Source organism: Drosophila novamexicana, unplaced genomic scaffold, assembly GCF_003285875.2.
Source record: "Drosophila novamexicana strain 15010-1031.04,08,12 unplaced genomic scaffold, DnovRS2.1 tig00000564-arrow-pilon, whole genome shotgun sequence".
In the NCBI taxonomy this organism is placed as follows: domain Eukaryota; kingdom Metazoa; phylum Arthropoda; class Insecta; order Diptera; family Drosophilidae; genus Drosophila; species Drosophila novamexicana.
The window spans coordinates 1,111,127-1,127,995 of NW_020824810.1; the positions used below are offsets into that span (position 1 = coordinate 1,111,127).

A 16,869-nucleotide genomic window follows, 5' to 3' on the forward strand; every position below is an offset into this window, starting at 1 on the left:
AATCGGATGAGATTTGGCCGAGATATGGGGGTAGTAAATTTTGACCCATGTCTATATACGAATCTTGGGGTAAGATTTGGACATGAATTTCGACTAAAAAATCGGTGTTCAGATTTGAATGCCACATTAATCTAGAGGGAAAACCATGAAGAAAAAGCCAAACTTCGTGAAAATCGGATGAGATTTGGCCGAGATATGGGGGTGGTAATTTTTGACCCATGTCTATATACGAATCTTGGGGTAAGATTTGGACATGAATTTCGACCAAAAAATCGGTGTCGAGATTTGAATGCCACATTAATCTAGAGGGAAAACCATGAAGAAAAAGCCAAACTTCGTGAAAAGCGGATGAGATTTGGCCGAGATATGGGGTGGTAAAGTTTGCCCCATGTCTATGTACGAATCTTGGGGTAAGATTTGGACATGGATTTCGACCAAAAAATCGGTGTTCAGATTTGAATGCCAGATTAATCTAGAGGGAAAACCATGAAGAAAAAGCCAAACTTCGTGAAAATCGGATGAGATTTGGCCGAGATATGGGGGTAGTAAATTTTGACCCATGTCTATATACGAATCTTGGGGTAAGATTTGGACATGCATTTCGACTAAAAAATCGGTGTTCAGATTTGAATGCCAGATTAATCTAGAGGGAAAACCATGAAGAAAAATCCTATATCATATATATATTCTATTTTAGAAGCTATATGTTAAGTTTGGTGACTCTAGTTCTTATTATTTACCAAAATTGCCCAAAAAACAGGATATCGATATCGATTTTTATCGATTGCTTGTACGAATCTTGGGGTAAGATTTGGACATGGATTTCGACCAAAAAATCGGTGTTCAGATTTGAATGCCAGATTAATCTAGAGGGAAAACCATTAAGAAAAAGCCAAACTTCGTGAAAATCGGATGAGATTTGACCGAGTTATGGGGGTGGTAAATTTTGACCCATGTCTATATACGAATCTTGGGGTAAGATTTGGACATGCATTTCGACATTGGGGTAAGATTTGGACATGCGTTTCGACTAAAAAACCGGTGTTCAGATTTGAATGCCAGATTAATCTAGAGGGAAAACCATGAAGAAAAAGCCAAACTTCGTGAAAATCGGATGAGATTTGGCCGAGATATGGGGGTGGTAAATTTTGACTCATGTCTATATACGAATCTTGGGGTAAGATTTGGACATGCATTTCGACTAAAAAATCGGTGTTCAGATTTTTATGCCAGATTAATCTAGAGGGAAAACCATGAAGAAAAAGCCAAACTTCGTGAAAATCGGATGAGATTTGACCGAGCTATGGGGGTGGTAAATTTTGACTCATGTCTATATACGAATCTTGGGGTAAGATTTGGACATGCATTTCGACTAAAAAATCGGTGTTCAGATTTTTATGCCAGATTAATCTAGAGGGAAAACCATGAAGAAAAAGCCAAACTTCGTGAAAATCGGATGAGATTTGACCGAGCTATGGGGGTGGTAAATTTGGACCCATGTCTATATACGAATCTTGGGGTAAGATTTGGACATGCATTTCGAATAAAAAATCGGTGTTCAGATTTGAATGCCAGATTAATCTAGAGGGAAAACCATGAAGAAAAATCCTATATCATATATATATTCTATTTTAGAAGCTATATGTTAAGTTTGGTGACTCTAGTTCTTATTATTTACCAAAATTGCCCAAAAAACAGGATATCGATATCGATTTTTATCGATTGCTTGGAAACGGAGTAAGTTATCAATTATCGGATTATCGATCTGCGCGGAAGCTAGGAGCATCTACATCTAAAATTTCAAGTCTCTAGCTCTTATAGGTTCGGAGATCCTTGCGTTCATACATACGGACGGACGGACGGACGGACAGACAGACGGACATGGCTAGATCGACTCAGCTATTTATGCTGATCAAGAATATATATACTTTATGGGGTCGGAGTTGTTTCCTACTGCCTGTTACATACATTTGACTTTCGCACAAATACAATATACCCTTATACCCATTTTTAATGGGTTCAGGCTATAAAAACCACAACCATATTTATTTGCAGTTAAAATACTTAGACTCTTACGTATCTCTGGCATTGTTTGGCAGCTTGCAAATATATTTTTTTCTTCTCATTTTCAAATGCAATTGTGCTTAAGTTCTTGAGAGCAGTTTACTTTTACTTTCGTGTTTAAACATAGATCTCGGCGTATTTCCCACAGATCTGGCTGGAGGATAGGCCACCCACACAAACACACAATGCCAATATTTATTTACCAACTATCTGGGGCTGATAAAACTCGTAGCCGGAACTAAATGCTCTCTCTCTCTATCTTCCTCTCTCTGCGCCAATATTGACACATTTTGTGTCTTTACAAAATTTGTTTGTTCTTCGAACTGGGTCAGGCAGAGACGCGCCCATTACAAAAGGGCAACAGAAAAAAACCCAAAGCCTGTTATAATTTTAGAAATTGCTGTGTGAGGCAACAGCAACAACAACAAAAACAACAAATGCACAGACAAGAGACATTAACAATAAGAGCAACAGCAACAGCAACAACAACAAATTGTGTAAACATCGCGAAAGGCAACATTTTAATGCCATTTTTGTGTGACCCCATCAATTGTTCGACTCGTGCTTATATGGACTATAAACGAGTGTGCACACACACACACACTGTCTCACTGTTATGTAATCGACTTGAGATACTCTCTACTTACCAATCATTAGCAGCGCGGCGGTCAGATGCGAATTTGGCGGTCCAGCGAGTCCCGTGGCGCCCAGCGCAGCGCCGCCGAGGGCGCAGGCCACGCCCCCGAGCGCAACAACAGCAATGAGAGCGCGCAGCGGCGGTCCAGCGAACCATTGGCCACAGCAGCCCTTGCCGGAACGCTCCGAGGGGGATCTGCAAATAATCAAGAATTTCTTTTGTTAGTTTTTCAGCTGCAGCACAAATTTTTGGTATAACAATTTTCCGGAGCACATTTTAACCGAATGCGCAGGTGGGCCAGCAGCAGAAGGATAGACAGGGTCAGGAGCAGGCACAGGGACAGGGTCAGAGCCAACGCAACTGGCAGCTGTTTTGTTTCGTGGCGCGTGCAAATTGGTTGTGGCAAGGACAACGGCGGCGGAGGCAACAAAAGCGCAGCGCAAAGACACTGCGTGCTGCGAGACACAATTGTTGTAATGTTTTTGATTTATGAGCTGAAAGACCAAAATTTGCGCACCGAACACAATAAAACAGGCAGAGGAGACGACCAGACGATGACGACGACGACGACGACGACGACGACGACGACGAAAATGAGGATGAGGATGACGTTCAGGATATGAATGAGCTGGAGGACGCGGATGCGGATGCGGATGGCCAACAGCGTAGAATATTTTGCGCATTTGCCATTTGGCGAAACATAGAGAAAAAAAGGCAGCAAGGACAATTTATGTGACGCAGACGCTGCAGGAACAGCACCAAAGACAACGCTGCACAGTGGGCTAGAAGCGCTTGAAAATTAATGAAAAATATCTATTGAATAAATAAAAGCCTTCGGCAAACAGATACCGCTGCACAGTGGGCTAAAAGTGGTGAAAATTTGTGTATATTTAATATTAAAAAAAATATATATATAAATCGGCAGTATGAATAAATATAAAACAATCTATAAAGCAGCACTGCGAAGTGGACTAAAGACGCTTAAAACATGTTAAAAAAATATCTACCAATAAAAATAAAACCTTAGTAGATAAGGTCCTGAAGCATACAATTTGTAGATACTTGCACTGTGGGCTAGAGACGCTCTAAAAATGTGGAAATTATAAAATGAAGATCATCAGAAGATCTATATAAATCTATATCTATCTATATATATCTAACAAAATTGTCGAATTAAATATTCTACACATAAAACCTAGATAAAAAAGTTGTTGAGGCCTACAAATCAACGTCAAGCGTAGACGCACTTTGTGCCACTGTGCAACAAAAGGACGACAATGACGACGTGTGTGCGTAAATTCATTAGGACACAGATACAGACTTCGACTGCGACTGCGACTCAGACACAAACGCAGACCCAGACATTGAAGTGGCAGTGGCAGTGGCAGGAGGCAGAGATTCGTTTAAGGATACGAACCACGGCAGCATTTTCTTTATGGCCACAGACGCTCGTTGACAACCCCTTTTTAAGGAGTTGGGCGAGATGGAGGGGGGGGGCCTTTGAGCTCGGGGCTTGCCAAACAATTAGACGCCGAAATATTTATAGGCAAGCAGCTGCGACCCGTGACCCCCAACTCCCGAAGAAAGTCTCTCCTCACGCCCCCCACCCTCCTCCCGCAAGCCGAGTCCAATGGGACGTTGCCCACTTTTGTGTCATCGAAGCAATTTAAGCAAACCGAATGATAAATTGTTGGAAAATTACGTGCATAAAAAGGCAACCGGCAATGGCCGGAAATTTATGTTTAATAATTTGATGTTGTCGCCCGAGGATTTCGAGGATTTTTTTATGATGCGCCATTAAATGTACACAATACCTCGGCCAAGGCAAGGGGTTAAGGGTTCGCCCGGCGGCCTCGCCCTGTCGCCAACTCGGCCTATGTGTTTAGCCATGTGTTTAACTGTGGCGAGAACCGCGTTTCATCAGCTGCCGTCATGTCATCCCATGATAAATAAGATCTTCTTAGCGCATCCATCGCTCATCACACGCCTAGGAGAGGAAATGAGTGCGCAAAATGTCAGAGTCAAAGGTAAAATCAGCCAAAAGCATATGAAAACAAAAGCTAAATTCAGTCAGTTGTTAGTTCTCACGTCTCCAACGAAACCAGCTTTATCATTGCTATTGTTGAAGCATTAAATAGAATAAAACAATAATGATAAAAAGAAGTCAAAGAACTTGTACTTTTTCTTTTGTTAAATGCGCATCAAACCAGCTTTTTCCCAGTCTAACTTTATCTTCTTATTTTTGTTCGCGTACATTTTTAAAAATTTTGTTTAATACCCTGCAATTAATGAAAGCGAGAGCTCGGCATGTGGCATATTGTGCACATAACAAGTTTGGCTCCTTTTCGATAACAGCTTCCGATTTTCGAAAATTTCGATATATATCGACTCTCAGATCCGTTTTGAAGCCTTGTTAACATTCGCACTGGGAGCAGAACTAAACATGCGGCTTATTTTGATCAGAACTAAATTTTTAATTATCGATTACAATCCTCATTTTTCAAATATCGATATATATCGGTTACAAATTTGTTTTTATAACATTAAAAGTGTGACTATCTATATATCTATGCGCCCAATTGTGATCAGAACTACTTTGGATAACTTCCATTTTCGAAAAATCGAGCAATTTTAACTCTCAGATCCGTTTGGAAGCCTTGTAAACATTGAACATGCACAATAGCTAGTCATACGGCTTAATGTACACCGAAATAGTTTCACTTTTTATCAATAATACGTTACATTACCAAAAAATCATAGATATTTATTGATCTGTTGTCATACCTTGTATGCATGGAACATAAGACTATAGCTAGACATGCGCCTCTTTTAATCAGAACTAACCTCCCATTTTCGAAAAAATCCATTAATATCGCACTTCAGATCTGCTTTCAAGCCATGTAAGCATTGAAAATGAAACAATAACTAGACATGCGGTGTACTGTGAGCAGATTTAGTTGATCTTATTATCGATAACACCTTCTATTATCGAAACTTTAATTAAAATCGATTTTCGTGAGAATATCGCCTTAATAACAACTGCTGGGGTTACTAATTTGTTTTTAATGTTTCACTTACAGCAGATACCTATTAAGCACACTGACTTTTGCTATTTATGAAGACGCTGAAAAGTTTATAACAATTGGATAATAAACGCAAAAGTTATTGTAGAATGAAAATGTGTCCTATTTAGTTTAATTGTTTTTTTTTTTTGTTTTGGTAAGCAAAGTTGAAGCTCGAGTTGTGTTTAGAGATCTATTAGTTAGCCATTTTATAGCCATGCAATTTGAGTTTTAGCTTTTACCGCCAATTGAGTTTTCGCTAAAAACGAAATTGCGTTTTGGGGCCGAAACCGAACTTGATGCAGGCTTTGCTGCCATTTAGCGCTTTGATTAGCGCGCACGCTAAAAAAAATCTTTATGTTTTAAACTGGCAGCTGGCAGGCGCGGAAGAGGGGAAGGAGGGGTTTTTGGCGGCCTTTACGAGCGCGCATATGCAAAATGCATAAAAAGTGGCATTTGCAATGAGTCGAATGAAATTTGTAATCAATCTCTTGCTTGGAAAAGTGCTTATCGAGAGACGAACTCTGGCGCTTGTTGGGAAAACTATAAAATTGCTTAATCAATTGAAAATTGTGCAGTCGCCTGTAAATGTCACGTTTGTTCGCCGGAAAAGCCGCCATTTCAATGAAAACAACAAAAAAAAGGAAAGTTTTCATTTTATTTAATTTAACGCTGCAAAAACTGTGTCAATGCTGGCAAATTACAATTATAAATTGCAATTAATTAATTAAAAAAAAATAATAATAATAATTGAAATGCAGTTCGATGTTAATGTTAATGCAGATTGACTGGCGGACTGAACCGACTGACTGACTGACTGCCCGACAGCTGCTCTTTGATATACTTGTTCGTAAAGCTTGCTTAAAAATAAAGCTGACTGATTGACTGACTGACTGAGTGATTGACTGACTGACTGAATTACTGGCTGACTGACTCTCCGACTGGCCGACAGCTGCCTTTTGATATACTTGTTCGCTCTAAGCTGACCCTGAACTACTTTGAGGCTTATAAGTAGCTACCATATCTATCGTATAAATAAGTATATACATATCTATCGTATATATATCTATATAATGTATTGAGCTGTGCTTTTATGGCCAACAACAAATGCGCAATTAGTCGATTGCACAACTTAAGTTTCACCTGCAATTAGCTACTGTTCGGTTGTCATTTGAATTGAATCTTCCAATTCAATAGCTGCATTTAGTTCTAGCTCATTTACAGCTCTATCTGTATCTGTATCTGAAAGTGCAGTATCTTGAAGTACAAAAACGTAGCTGTTGCCTGTTGTTCAGCTAATTTGATGTTAATCAATCATCAATGTTGCCTTTGTTGTTGCATTTGTTGCGGCTTCTTTGTGTTGCGTGTTTGCATAGGCTGGGGGGTCGTTGCCACCACGACGTTGGGGCCCTCCTGCAATTTGAATTCTGTCTTTACAAATTCTCAACTGAGAAAATCATTCACAAATGTGCCTAGAACTTGGCGGCTTGGCGGGCCAGGGGGCCATAGAATTATGCAAAAGCGAAACCGAAGCTGTGGGAAACGTGCTGCGTGCAGAGCAATTGATGAGACTTGGCCACATCAAAGCAAATGATTTGGCATGAATTCCCATAAAGATATTCAAATACATTTCCGCTAGATCTGAGCAGAATGAAGTTTGAATTCGGTTTCCTCTTTAACAACAATTGTCGCAACTCATGACCGCAGCACAGAAATCTTTAAGCCCAAATCAGCAAATGGCAACTGGCAACTGGCAACTAATTAACACGTCTGAAAGCAAAAGTGGCCTGGAAAACAAAAAATGGTGGAAAAACTGAGAAAACACAGTAATGAAAACTTTGCCAGACACACGAAATTGCAAGAGCCAGATGGGTGAGGGGGGGCGGCTGGGGTGGGGTGGGGCAGCAATGAGGTGCAAACAGAAACTAATTAAATAACGCCAAAAAAGGAATTCGCGCACAGAAAACGAAAATGTTTTTTTGTTTTAAGTAAATAAATTAGCATAAATATTTTATTTATTTGCTGTTTGCTTTCATCTTCATTTCGTGCCCCTCCCCCCCCCCCCCCTTCTCTCTCTCTTTCTCTCTGTCTGTCTATCCGTCTGTTACGAATGCACTTTTCTCTCTTGCGCAATGGTAATGGCATCAAATTATAGAAATGCAGCAAACGTAATCGAATAATCTTACACTGAGAGTATACAAAGGGGAACTTTCTACTAAAGTCAAGCAAAAATTGTATTAAAATAAGTTTGAGAAGAAGCTGATGACTTACTTTAAGATCCTTGATCCTAAATACTTGACTCAAGCAGAGTTTTCAATTTATGAATAGTTGAAGCTGTATTTATAATGGAATTAAAATAAGTTCAATTTAACTTAAACTGAAATCAAAATTCTTATTGTAAAAAACTTTCAATTAAGTTGAAAGTCCTAAATCTATTACTTGAATTAAATTGAAGTGCTCAATTTAAGAACAGTCATATGCAGTTATTCGTCTCAACAATTTTAAAATAAGATAGAAATTTCTTTACTTAAGAACAAAACTTTTTTATTGATACACATTAAATCCACTTAAAATTCCCACATAAATTACTTTAATAAAGTACTGCTTGCATTTAAAACGTTTGATGCTTGTTTAAAGCAGAAAAATTCTTGTAATAAGTATTATCAAGTGTGACTCTTATCAAGTTTAAGCATATTTCTACTTACAGTGAGAACATATAAAACTTAATTGAAGCAAAAAATGCATAAAACAATATTCTTGTAAATTTGAAAACACGTCTCATGCAAAATAAAGAAAATTGCACTTCAAACTTAAACAGGAACTGAGAATAATCTTTTTCTCTAAGTGCACCACATGTACCCAGTTGCAGCGGCTGTAATTAGTAGAAATATTGCTTAAGCTAATAATATTGGCACATTTTCATAAACAACAATAACAATAAGTAGACGAATAGCGAGAACAAAGAGCATGGAGAATAGCAAATTAAATAATGATTTTTCACAAACCAAACTTTTAGCCCACAGATGAATAGATGAATGGATGAATGCTTGGCACGGATAGACGGTTCGTTTGGTTTGCTCGGACTGTTTGGCTGGCTACAAATCAAGTTTTGGGCCGCTGACAAAGCGTTTTCGGGTTTTGTTTCGCTTTTGTTTGCCCGAACCCAGGCCAGGCCAGGCCAGCTCCAGAGTGAGAAACGAATTCGTTGCCAGAGCGTGCTGAGCCGAGCTGAGTTGGGTTTAGCATTAGATCGCTTCACTAAATCTAAGTGGGCGCTTATAGCACGCCAAAAAAAAAAAACTGACAAAAAAAAATAACCCCAAAAAAGCCATTTTCAACTTTCAATCAAAGCTGCCCGCTGCCGCCCCCCGCAAAGCCCACAAAAAACCGAAGCCATAATTACAGAGCGCTTTTCAACTTTACCGCAGAGTTCTGATTTGTAATGGAGTTTTTTTTTGTTTGTCTGTGGACTTTTATAATTTGGCATGAAATTAAGGCACCTTGATTTCTATTTCTGTGCTATATTTGTAACTAAGTGTGAGCCAAGCGAATTTTGGGCTGCTTTTTTAGCTAATGGAGAAAAAAAAACACTTCAAGTCAAATAAGTTGGGCTTAAATTCGTTGAGGTGTACATGTTAGAAGTTCTTTAAAAATTCGGTTTTTATATTTGTGAAAAATTATCAAAAAGTGTGGTCTTTAAATAAGAGCATAAAAGGCAGCAGGAAACCAGACAAGGCATAAAGCACAGCTCAGGTGTTCTATTAAATTTCATGACACTGCGACAGCTTTAAAAACTTCAAAGTAAGTGCTGCGAGAGACAGGGAGAGAGAAATGTGTGAGAGAGGGAGAGAGAGAGAGTGGGAGAGTGGGAGCGAAAGAGAATAATACCCGAATACCCATCTGTAAATGTTGGTAAGTATCTGTCCAGAGCTCTGCCGACTACTTATAAGTACTCTCTCCCTCCCTCCCTCTCTCAATCTATCTCTCTCTCTCTCTCTCTCTCTCTCTCTCTTACTCTCTACTGGTTCTGGTGCTTTTGTGTCTTTGTCTGGGTTAACATAAAATGAAAACCAGTAGCAGTTTGAGGGAGAGCCGCATTTGTGTCTCAGAACATGACATTCACCCAGCATTAAAATCGCACTCGCTGTCGCACTTGTTTCTTTTTGTTATTGTTCCTGTTGTTGCATATAAAAATGAAAGCAAGCCAGACGGCCATAAAATAAGAAGAAGAAGAAGCAGTTGTATCTTAAGCAAAAGAGACAAAGTCACGTTGACTTTTGTGTATTTAAAGAGCGGGTTGAGATATTAGAGTAAAAGTAACCATTTCACACATAGCCCAGAACACAGAAACTTCTGACCTACTAACTGGAGAGACGCCAATCTTGCCGACCGCGTCAACGTCAACATTAGGAGGGGGCAGCTGGGGGGCGGAGAGCCGAACTTGGCCAACGTTTATTTTCGCCAAGTAAACTGAAAACGCTTTGACGCTTGACTGACGCCAAAGCCGAGTGTCTAGAGTCGAGTTTCAGAGTTTAGTTTAGTTCAGTTGAGTTCGGTTCCAGTTCCAGTCAAAATTGCAGCTTGCGCCTGCTGCCTCGGTGCCTTCACGCCTCACAGTTTAGATTAAAGTGCCGGTGGGCGTAACACACGAACACGACTCTGGCAGGCGGACAGACTGACAGGCAGGCGGAGACACAGTACAAAGTTGAGTTGTTAAGCTATTGTTGCCGCTGCGCTAAACGCTTTAAATCGAGTGACAGTTGCTTAACTTTGCACCTAAAGCTCAATTTAACTAAGTGTGCGCAAGCTTAAAGCTTCTTTTTAAATTTAATAACAACTATAGTTTGGGTATGCAAAAAGTTTTGATAAGTTTAAATCTCAGCTTCGGCTTATTTTAGCTCAACAGTTGCGCTAAATGCTTAAAGCTTATATAAATTGACTTAAAGCTAGCTAGTGAACAAATTTACACTTAATTTAAGAACGTTTTTCAGCTGTAACAGTTGCACTAAGTTCTTAAAGCTTAGGTAAACTGACTTAAAGCTTTTCACTAACAATTTTCAATATTATTTATAGACCTTCTCGACTTTAACAGTTGAGCTAAAAGCTTTAAGCTAAGGTAACTCTTCTTAAAGCTCTTTAAAAACTCTTTTCGAGATGAATTCTTAAAGCACGCGAAAATTAAGTATGTGGACACTTAAAGCTCGTTAGCGTAGGTTTTAGCTTTAAATAATCTGTATCTATCTGGACTTTTATCAAGTTACAACTCAACTAAGACAATTTTCACTTGAACAGTTACGCTTTAAGTTAAGCTTAACTAGATTCAGTATGCGAACATGAAAAGCTCTTTAGTCAAACTTTAAATAAGTTCCATTGTATTAAATACAAATGTGAAGCAAATAATACGACTTTATCGAGTTTAATCTCATCTAAGACTACTTTCAGCTGGTGTCATGCGACTTTAACAGTTGCCAGTTGGCAACGAAAGCTGCCGCAAAGTCTCGAATTCTCTCTTCACATACAGGCACACACATTGTCTAGCTATCTGCTGGCATTGTCGTGAACTGGCTCGTAAGTGAGCTTAATGCCCGCGTAAAAGATTATATGGCAAAGTTGGCGCTGTCCATCGCAGCCATCGATGCAATCGGGCTATAAATGCGGACAAAGTTTGCCGGCAGCGAACGCGTTTATTGCCAATTTTTGAATGCATAAAACGCAATCATTGCAACTGCCAACAAATGCCGCCCACACACAGACAAACACACGCACAACGAGAAACAAATGCCGGCAAAGTGGGATGCGGAAGGAACATGTTGGCGTATATAGGGCAGCATGCCAAGTGTAAAGTGTGGCACTGCAGACTTGGCGACTGCTGGCAGCCAGCTGGCGCGCCCCCTCGCATATATAAATATATACGCATATAAATGCATTATACTATATTTATGTGTACACTCGGAGAAAACTCAAATGAATTCGATAGCTTTTTGGGATTTAAGAAGAATACTTGTTAAGAAATAAATATGTAAATGGAGCTTGCTTTAAGTGAAAACTTTCGACAGGCTTCTTATTGAAGTAAAATAAGACATAAATATGAAGCTTGCTTTAACTGGAAATTAGTTGTCATATATACAAATTGGTTTCTTTATGCTTTCATCTCCCTGTTATACATTAAACCCCTTTTACTCATTTTAGAAGGGTTCAGGAGTCACATAAATTAAACAACAATTTCTATGAAATTTCTCCTGTTTTCCTCTGAGTGTTATTCCACATATCTATATATAAATATATATATATATATATTTATTTATATTCGTATACATAAATGTCACCCACACACAGTGCGACCGGGCACCCAAGTGCCCAACATTATGAGCAGCAATGGGACTGCAATTGGGCTTTCGACTGGCTGACAACAACAACAAGAACAAGAACTTGAGAGCTGCACTGCATTGGGCTTGAGGCATTTCTAATTTCAGATCCGTTTCTAATTTCTGGCTTTCATGTGGCACAGTCAGTGATGGCAGCGTCGGCTGCCAAGCATCCGGGTTGGCAATTACTTTAACATGTTGCCAATGCGACAGCAGCAGCAGCAGCTACCACGGACTCACTCAGCATTCGAAAGAACCGCAGCCAATGTGGCGCGCACACACACACACAAACACACACAGACACACACACCGTAACACACACTCATACACCCAAGCATGAAACGCGCTTAAGTGGCTACGTCATTAGGCTCCGCTGCTGGCCGCTGTCATGTTGCATGCGACACACAGTGGCTGCCAGCAGACATGTATCTGTATCTGTATCTGCATCTGTAAATGTATCTGCAGCTAAGTGTGAGTAAGCGCGCGCGCATGTGTGTGTGTTTGTGTGTGTGTGTGTGTATGCACATAAATTAAATTCTTAAATTGCTCGTTAGCTCATCATGAGGTTGGGATATTCATTCATGCAGTTGTCGTCGTCGTTGTCGTTGTCGTTTCTCTCGCAACTCGCTGCTTCTATGATGGGCAACAATAACAATAATCATGCCAACAACAACAGCAACAACAACAACAACAACAGCAATAACAACAACAACAACAAGGCTCTTGGCCATTATGTAGGTCATTTCAATTTGTTGTTGCTGTCGCTGTTTGTCGCTTCAGCGGCTGCCTTTGTTTCGCTTTTCGCTGGATCGTTCCACAGCGCCATATAGACACCCAGTCACCCCTCCCCCCCCTCCCCACATAGATAGCCCCCCCTTGCTCCACAAGCTAGTCTGTTGCGTAGAGATTTCACTTGGATTCTATGCGCTTTTAATATCGCGCGTTGGCATCTTCAAGTGATTTAATTTAGCACCAAATGGATTTTCTGTGGCATTCTCTTTTGGGGCATGCTTAAAATACTTATTCACGCTTGTGGCACACTCACACATACAGAGAGGGCTATCATAATTTAGCAATATACAGCGTAATTTAGTATTATTTAAATACTTGATGCAAGCACTCAAGTCTTTCTTTCGTGAAGTAGCACAAAGAATAAATAAGATTACGAAACGCTTTGTCATAAATAAGCGCTAAATAATAGTGTGATAAATATGACACGCAATAATATGTATATACATGTACTATATAGACATGCAGAAAGCGGTTAAAGTCAAGCGTAACGGCTGCGTCGAACCAGCCAGCGGGCGGTCGCCAGTTCAAATACAGCAGCAACTTTCGATTTTAATGAATATTTAATCATTTTCCATTATGCAGAAAGTAAATATAGTCTATATATAAATGGCATTATATAAAGAAAGCTGCGTATATTTCAATAGTAACAATTTGGTACTCAGATTCCAAGTTCGTTTTGCCAGCAGCTGCCCTCACAGCTGTGAGTTGTGGCTCCTTTGTTATATTTGTTGTTAATCATCGATGTCCCGATTGGACTTGATTTAAGTTCTTTATGACACAACAAAAGCTGTCGATTGTTGCAAAAGCGATATACCCAGATATGGCGCATTATACAAAGAAAACGGCAACTTCTCAGTTTGATTAATGTGCATGAGTAATGCCTGAGCTTTGAGTAAATAATGAACTTTGAAAGATTTGTCTTTGTCACAATTTAAGCAGAATATTTGTCCTTGTTAACAATGCTTTTAGCTACATCCTTTGATATTAATTATCATTATATAAACAAGTTTTTAAAAGTCCATTTTTTTTATTTTACCTTCAGTTTTTGTAAAGAATTTTGTAATTTGTCGAGTATTTCATAAAGTTTCGTGTTGTGTCTGGCCGGCGCTTAAGTAATTATTTAATTTGACTTTGCTGTTGTCGTTAAATATGTTTATGACACCTGCTGAACTGCGGCATGGGATTTCACAAAGTGTGAAACACACGCACAACTATGCCCCTCAAAGGGCAACGCAGTTGCGAGTTGGGAGAGAGGGAGGGTGAAAGTGTTGCCATATTTGCGGACACATTTATCAGATACAACACACAGCAGCGAACGGCTTAATGACAGGGAAACACAAGCAGAAACAGAGACAACAGATGGTAAACAGCAGGACAGTCAGTCAGTGTAGAGGAGTTCGCATAAAGTCTTTAGTGTGTCGGGAAAATTAATTGCATGGCACGCAAAAAGAAAAGCCACAAGAGGAAAAACGTTCGTGTGCACAAGATTATTATTATTTGTTGTTGTTGTTGTTGTTTTGATATTTGTGCCATGTAATTGCAGGCTAAATGCATTCGCTTTCAGCCTCAGACCCATTACAAGACCCAGACCCAGTCCGAGTTCGCGTCCAAGTCCAAGTCGTGCCCATTAACCCCATTCGCTGCCTCGTCTTTCATTGTGGCAGGCACTTATGGACACACTTAGACTCCGGCAGCGGCATCTCCAATTAAAGCAAATAATTCAATTCAGAATCTACAAATTGAATTTGCAATAAGCCCAAGCGAGGCATAAAAAATACTATTAAAAAGTGCCAAGTTAACTGAGAGAAACTCAACACACAAAACCAATCTAACAGCGAACAATTCAAATTATGCAAAAAACTTGGTTGGCACAGCGCAATTTATTGCGGAATTTGCCCAGCAAGAAGAACGTGCAACTGGATCGACTCGACAACCAGATACTCAGTACACAATAACGAGCGAATAAATGAAGAAAGTGTTCCGTCTCTCTCTCTCCCTCTATCTCTCTCTTCAAATGGAAACTAAACCTTTACAGCTCTTTTACAGGGTATTACAACTAATCAGTTAGTTGGGAGAGTGAGAGGCAGAGCGAAAAAGAAGAATAACTGGTTAAATTGTCTTTACTGCTCAATTACAGGGTATTAAAACTATTTAGTTAGGCACAAAGAAGACGAGAGTATTTAAGCAAGAAAGTATTTCTCTATCTCTCTCTTTCTTCAATTAGATACAGAGAATTTAAGGAAGAATAGCTGTTTAAATTCTTAATACTTATCTTTCTCACTCTCCAGATGATCGTTTGTGAAGGCGCTATGCCACCTAACAGCCAGATTACAGGGTATTTTAAGTGTTCATTCAGTGCATATAAAAGTAGAGAGAAACCATTTAAGCACGGATATTTCATGAAATTTGCTTAATATCTTCTCACATTCGTAATGATTAACTTCAAGCCATATACAGCTATTTTACAGGGTATTTTGTAAATTCAGATTAATTTTAAAGCTCCTTAAGCTTTATTAATTAGTTATGCTAAACACAATTATTCTTGCCTTATCTACTCTCTTGTTAATTGAACTCCTCCAAATGGCATACAACCCTTCCCAGCTGCATTACAGGGTATTCACAACTATTTACAGGCAGCCAGGTCTCAACTTGGCTATTTCTAGTTCTTCTGCACGAAGGTCAACCCGAAATGGGCAATAAAATGAAATTCCAGCGCTTTGCCAATAAAAATGCAACCAATTTGAAATTGTTGACAAATCGATGGATGGACGCGCGCGGAGATGGGGTCGGGGGGGGGGGATGGTTGCGCTTGGGTTGGGTCAAATAAAGTTTGCAGCCCGTCATTGTTCTAAAAGTGCTTTAGTAGTTCTGTGGGCGTGGCAGCGTGACTGCCACTAACTGCAAATGTTATGCGTAACGAAAAGAACGGAAATCGTTCGACTTGCGACGGTTTTTTTTTTTTTTTAGCTTTTTTCTCTCGAGTGCCAATTGAGTTTATTCCCATTTTTTTGGTATGATTCCTCCTACTATTTTTATTTTTTTTGATGCGGCGGATTTGGCGTTTGTTTTTACGACACTCGAGCGTGGGAGTGGCAGCAGCAGAAGAGGAAGAAGTAGGATATGGAGATGAAGAAGTTGAAGACGAAGGCGTCCTGCCATGTAAAGCAACATTTGCGCTGAGTTTCTTTTGGCGTTTCTCTCTGGCTTGAGCCACCCGTTCGCTAGGTGAACAAATAAAAGGGGTATATTGGTTTTGTCAAATGTCTGTCTTGCAGTTCATTTGCTAAGAATTTTTTTTTAATATATTGCTCGGGGACTTTGGATAAGTCAATTGAAGGCGTGGTCAGTCGAGTAAAATGAATAAATAAACTAATAAGTATATTTAAGAGTAGAAAAGCATTAAAGAAATAATAATAATAATGCCATAAGTTAGAGCTCAGGAATTGAAATTTGGAATATATATTAGTGTATATTTCAATTTGTGTAGCCACGCCCACTGGGGGCAGACACACAAGGAGCATCGATAGTTGTCACAGTTTTAAAGCTAGATTTGTCCGATTTTGCCTGGTATACCCCAAAAGGGGGCCCACGCCCACCTCAGCCCCTTGAAAGCAGCACCCCTATCTCAATCTTTCGCAGCTTTCGAGCTAGTTGAAACAAATTTGGAACTGAGAACTACAATTGGCATCTATTTTACTTTATGCATTTTAAGCTGGACGAGTATTGTGCAGTCAGTTATGCCCGTTTGCAACTTTCTTACTTGTGGTTTTTTTTTTGCTTGCTGCCGGAAATTGCTGCCATCGATAGCTGGCCAGAGCCGGCAACGCCCACAGTCCATCCTCATGCCCCGCAGCCAGCCGCAGCGGCCAGTGCAGACGACACTTTGGCAATTTATTTCGATTGCGATGCCTTCGTCGTCTCGGAACTTGCTACGGTTTGTCCTTTTCGC

General features: G+C 39.7%; 1 protein-coding gene across 1 annotated transcript in view; it reads right to left on the reverse strand.

The window, feature by feature from the left end:
* LOC115762313 (probable serine/threonine-protein kinase DDB_G0282963) overlaps window positions 1-16,869 on the reverse strand; it is a 56,544-nt gene that overhangs the window by 15,107 nt on the left and 24,568 nt on the right. Inside the window, exon 4 of the mRNA XM_030704480.1 lies at window positions 2,712-2,896. Coding sequence (XP_030560340.1) covers window positions 2,712-2,896 — 185 coding nt within the window. The remainder of the gene's footprint in view (window positions 1-2,711; window positions 2,897-16,869) is intronic.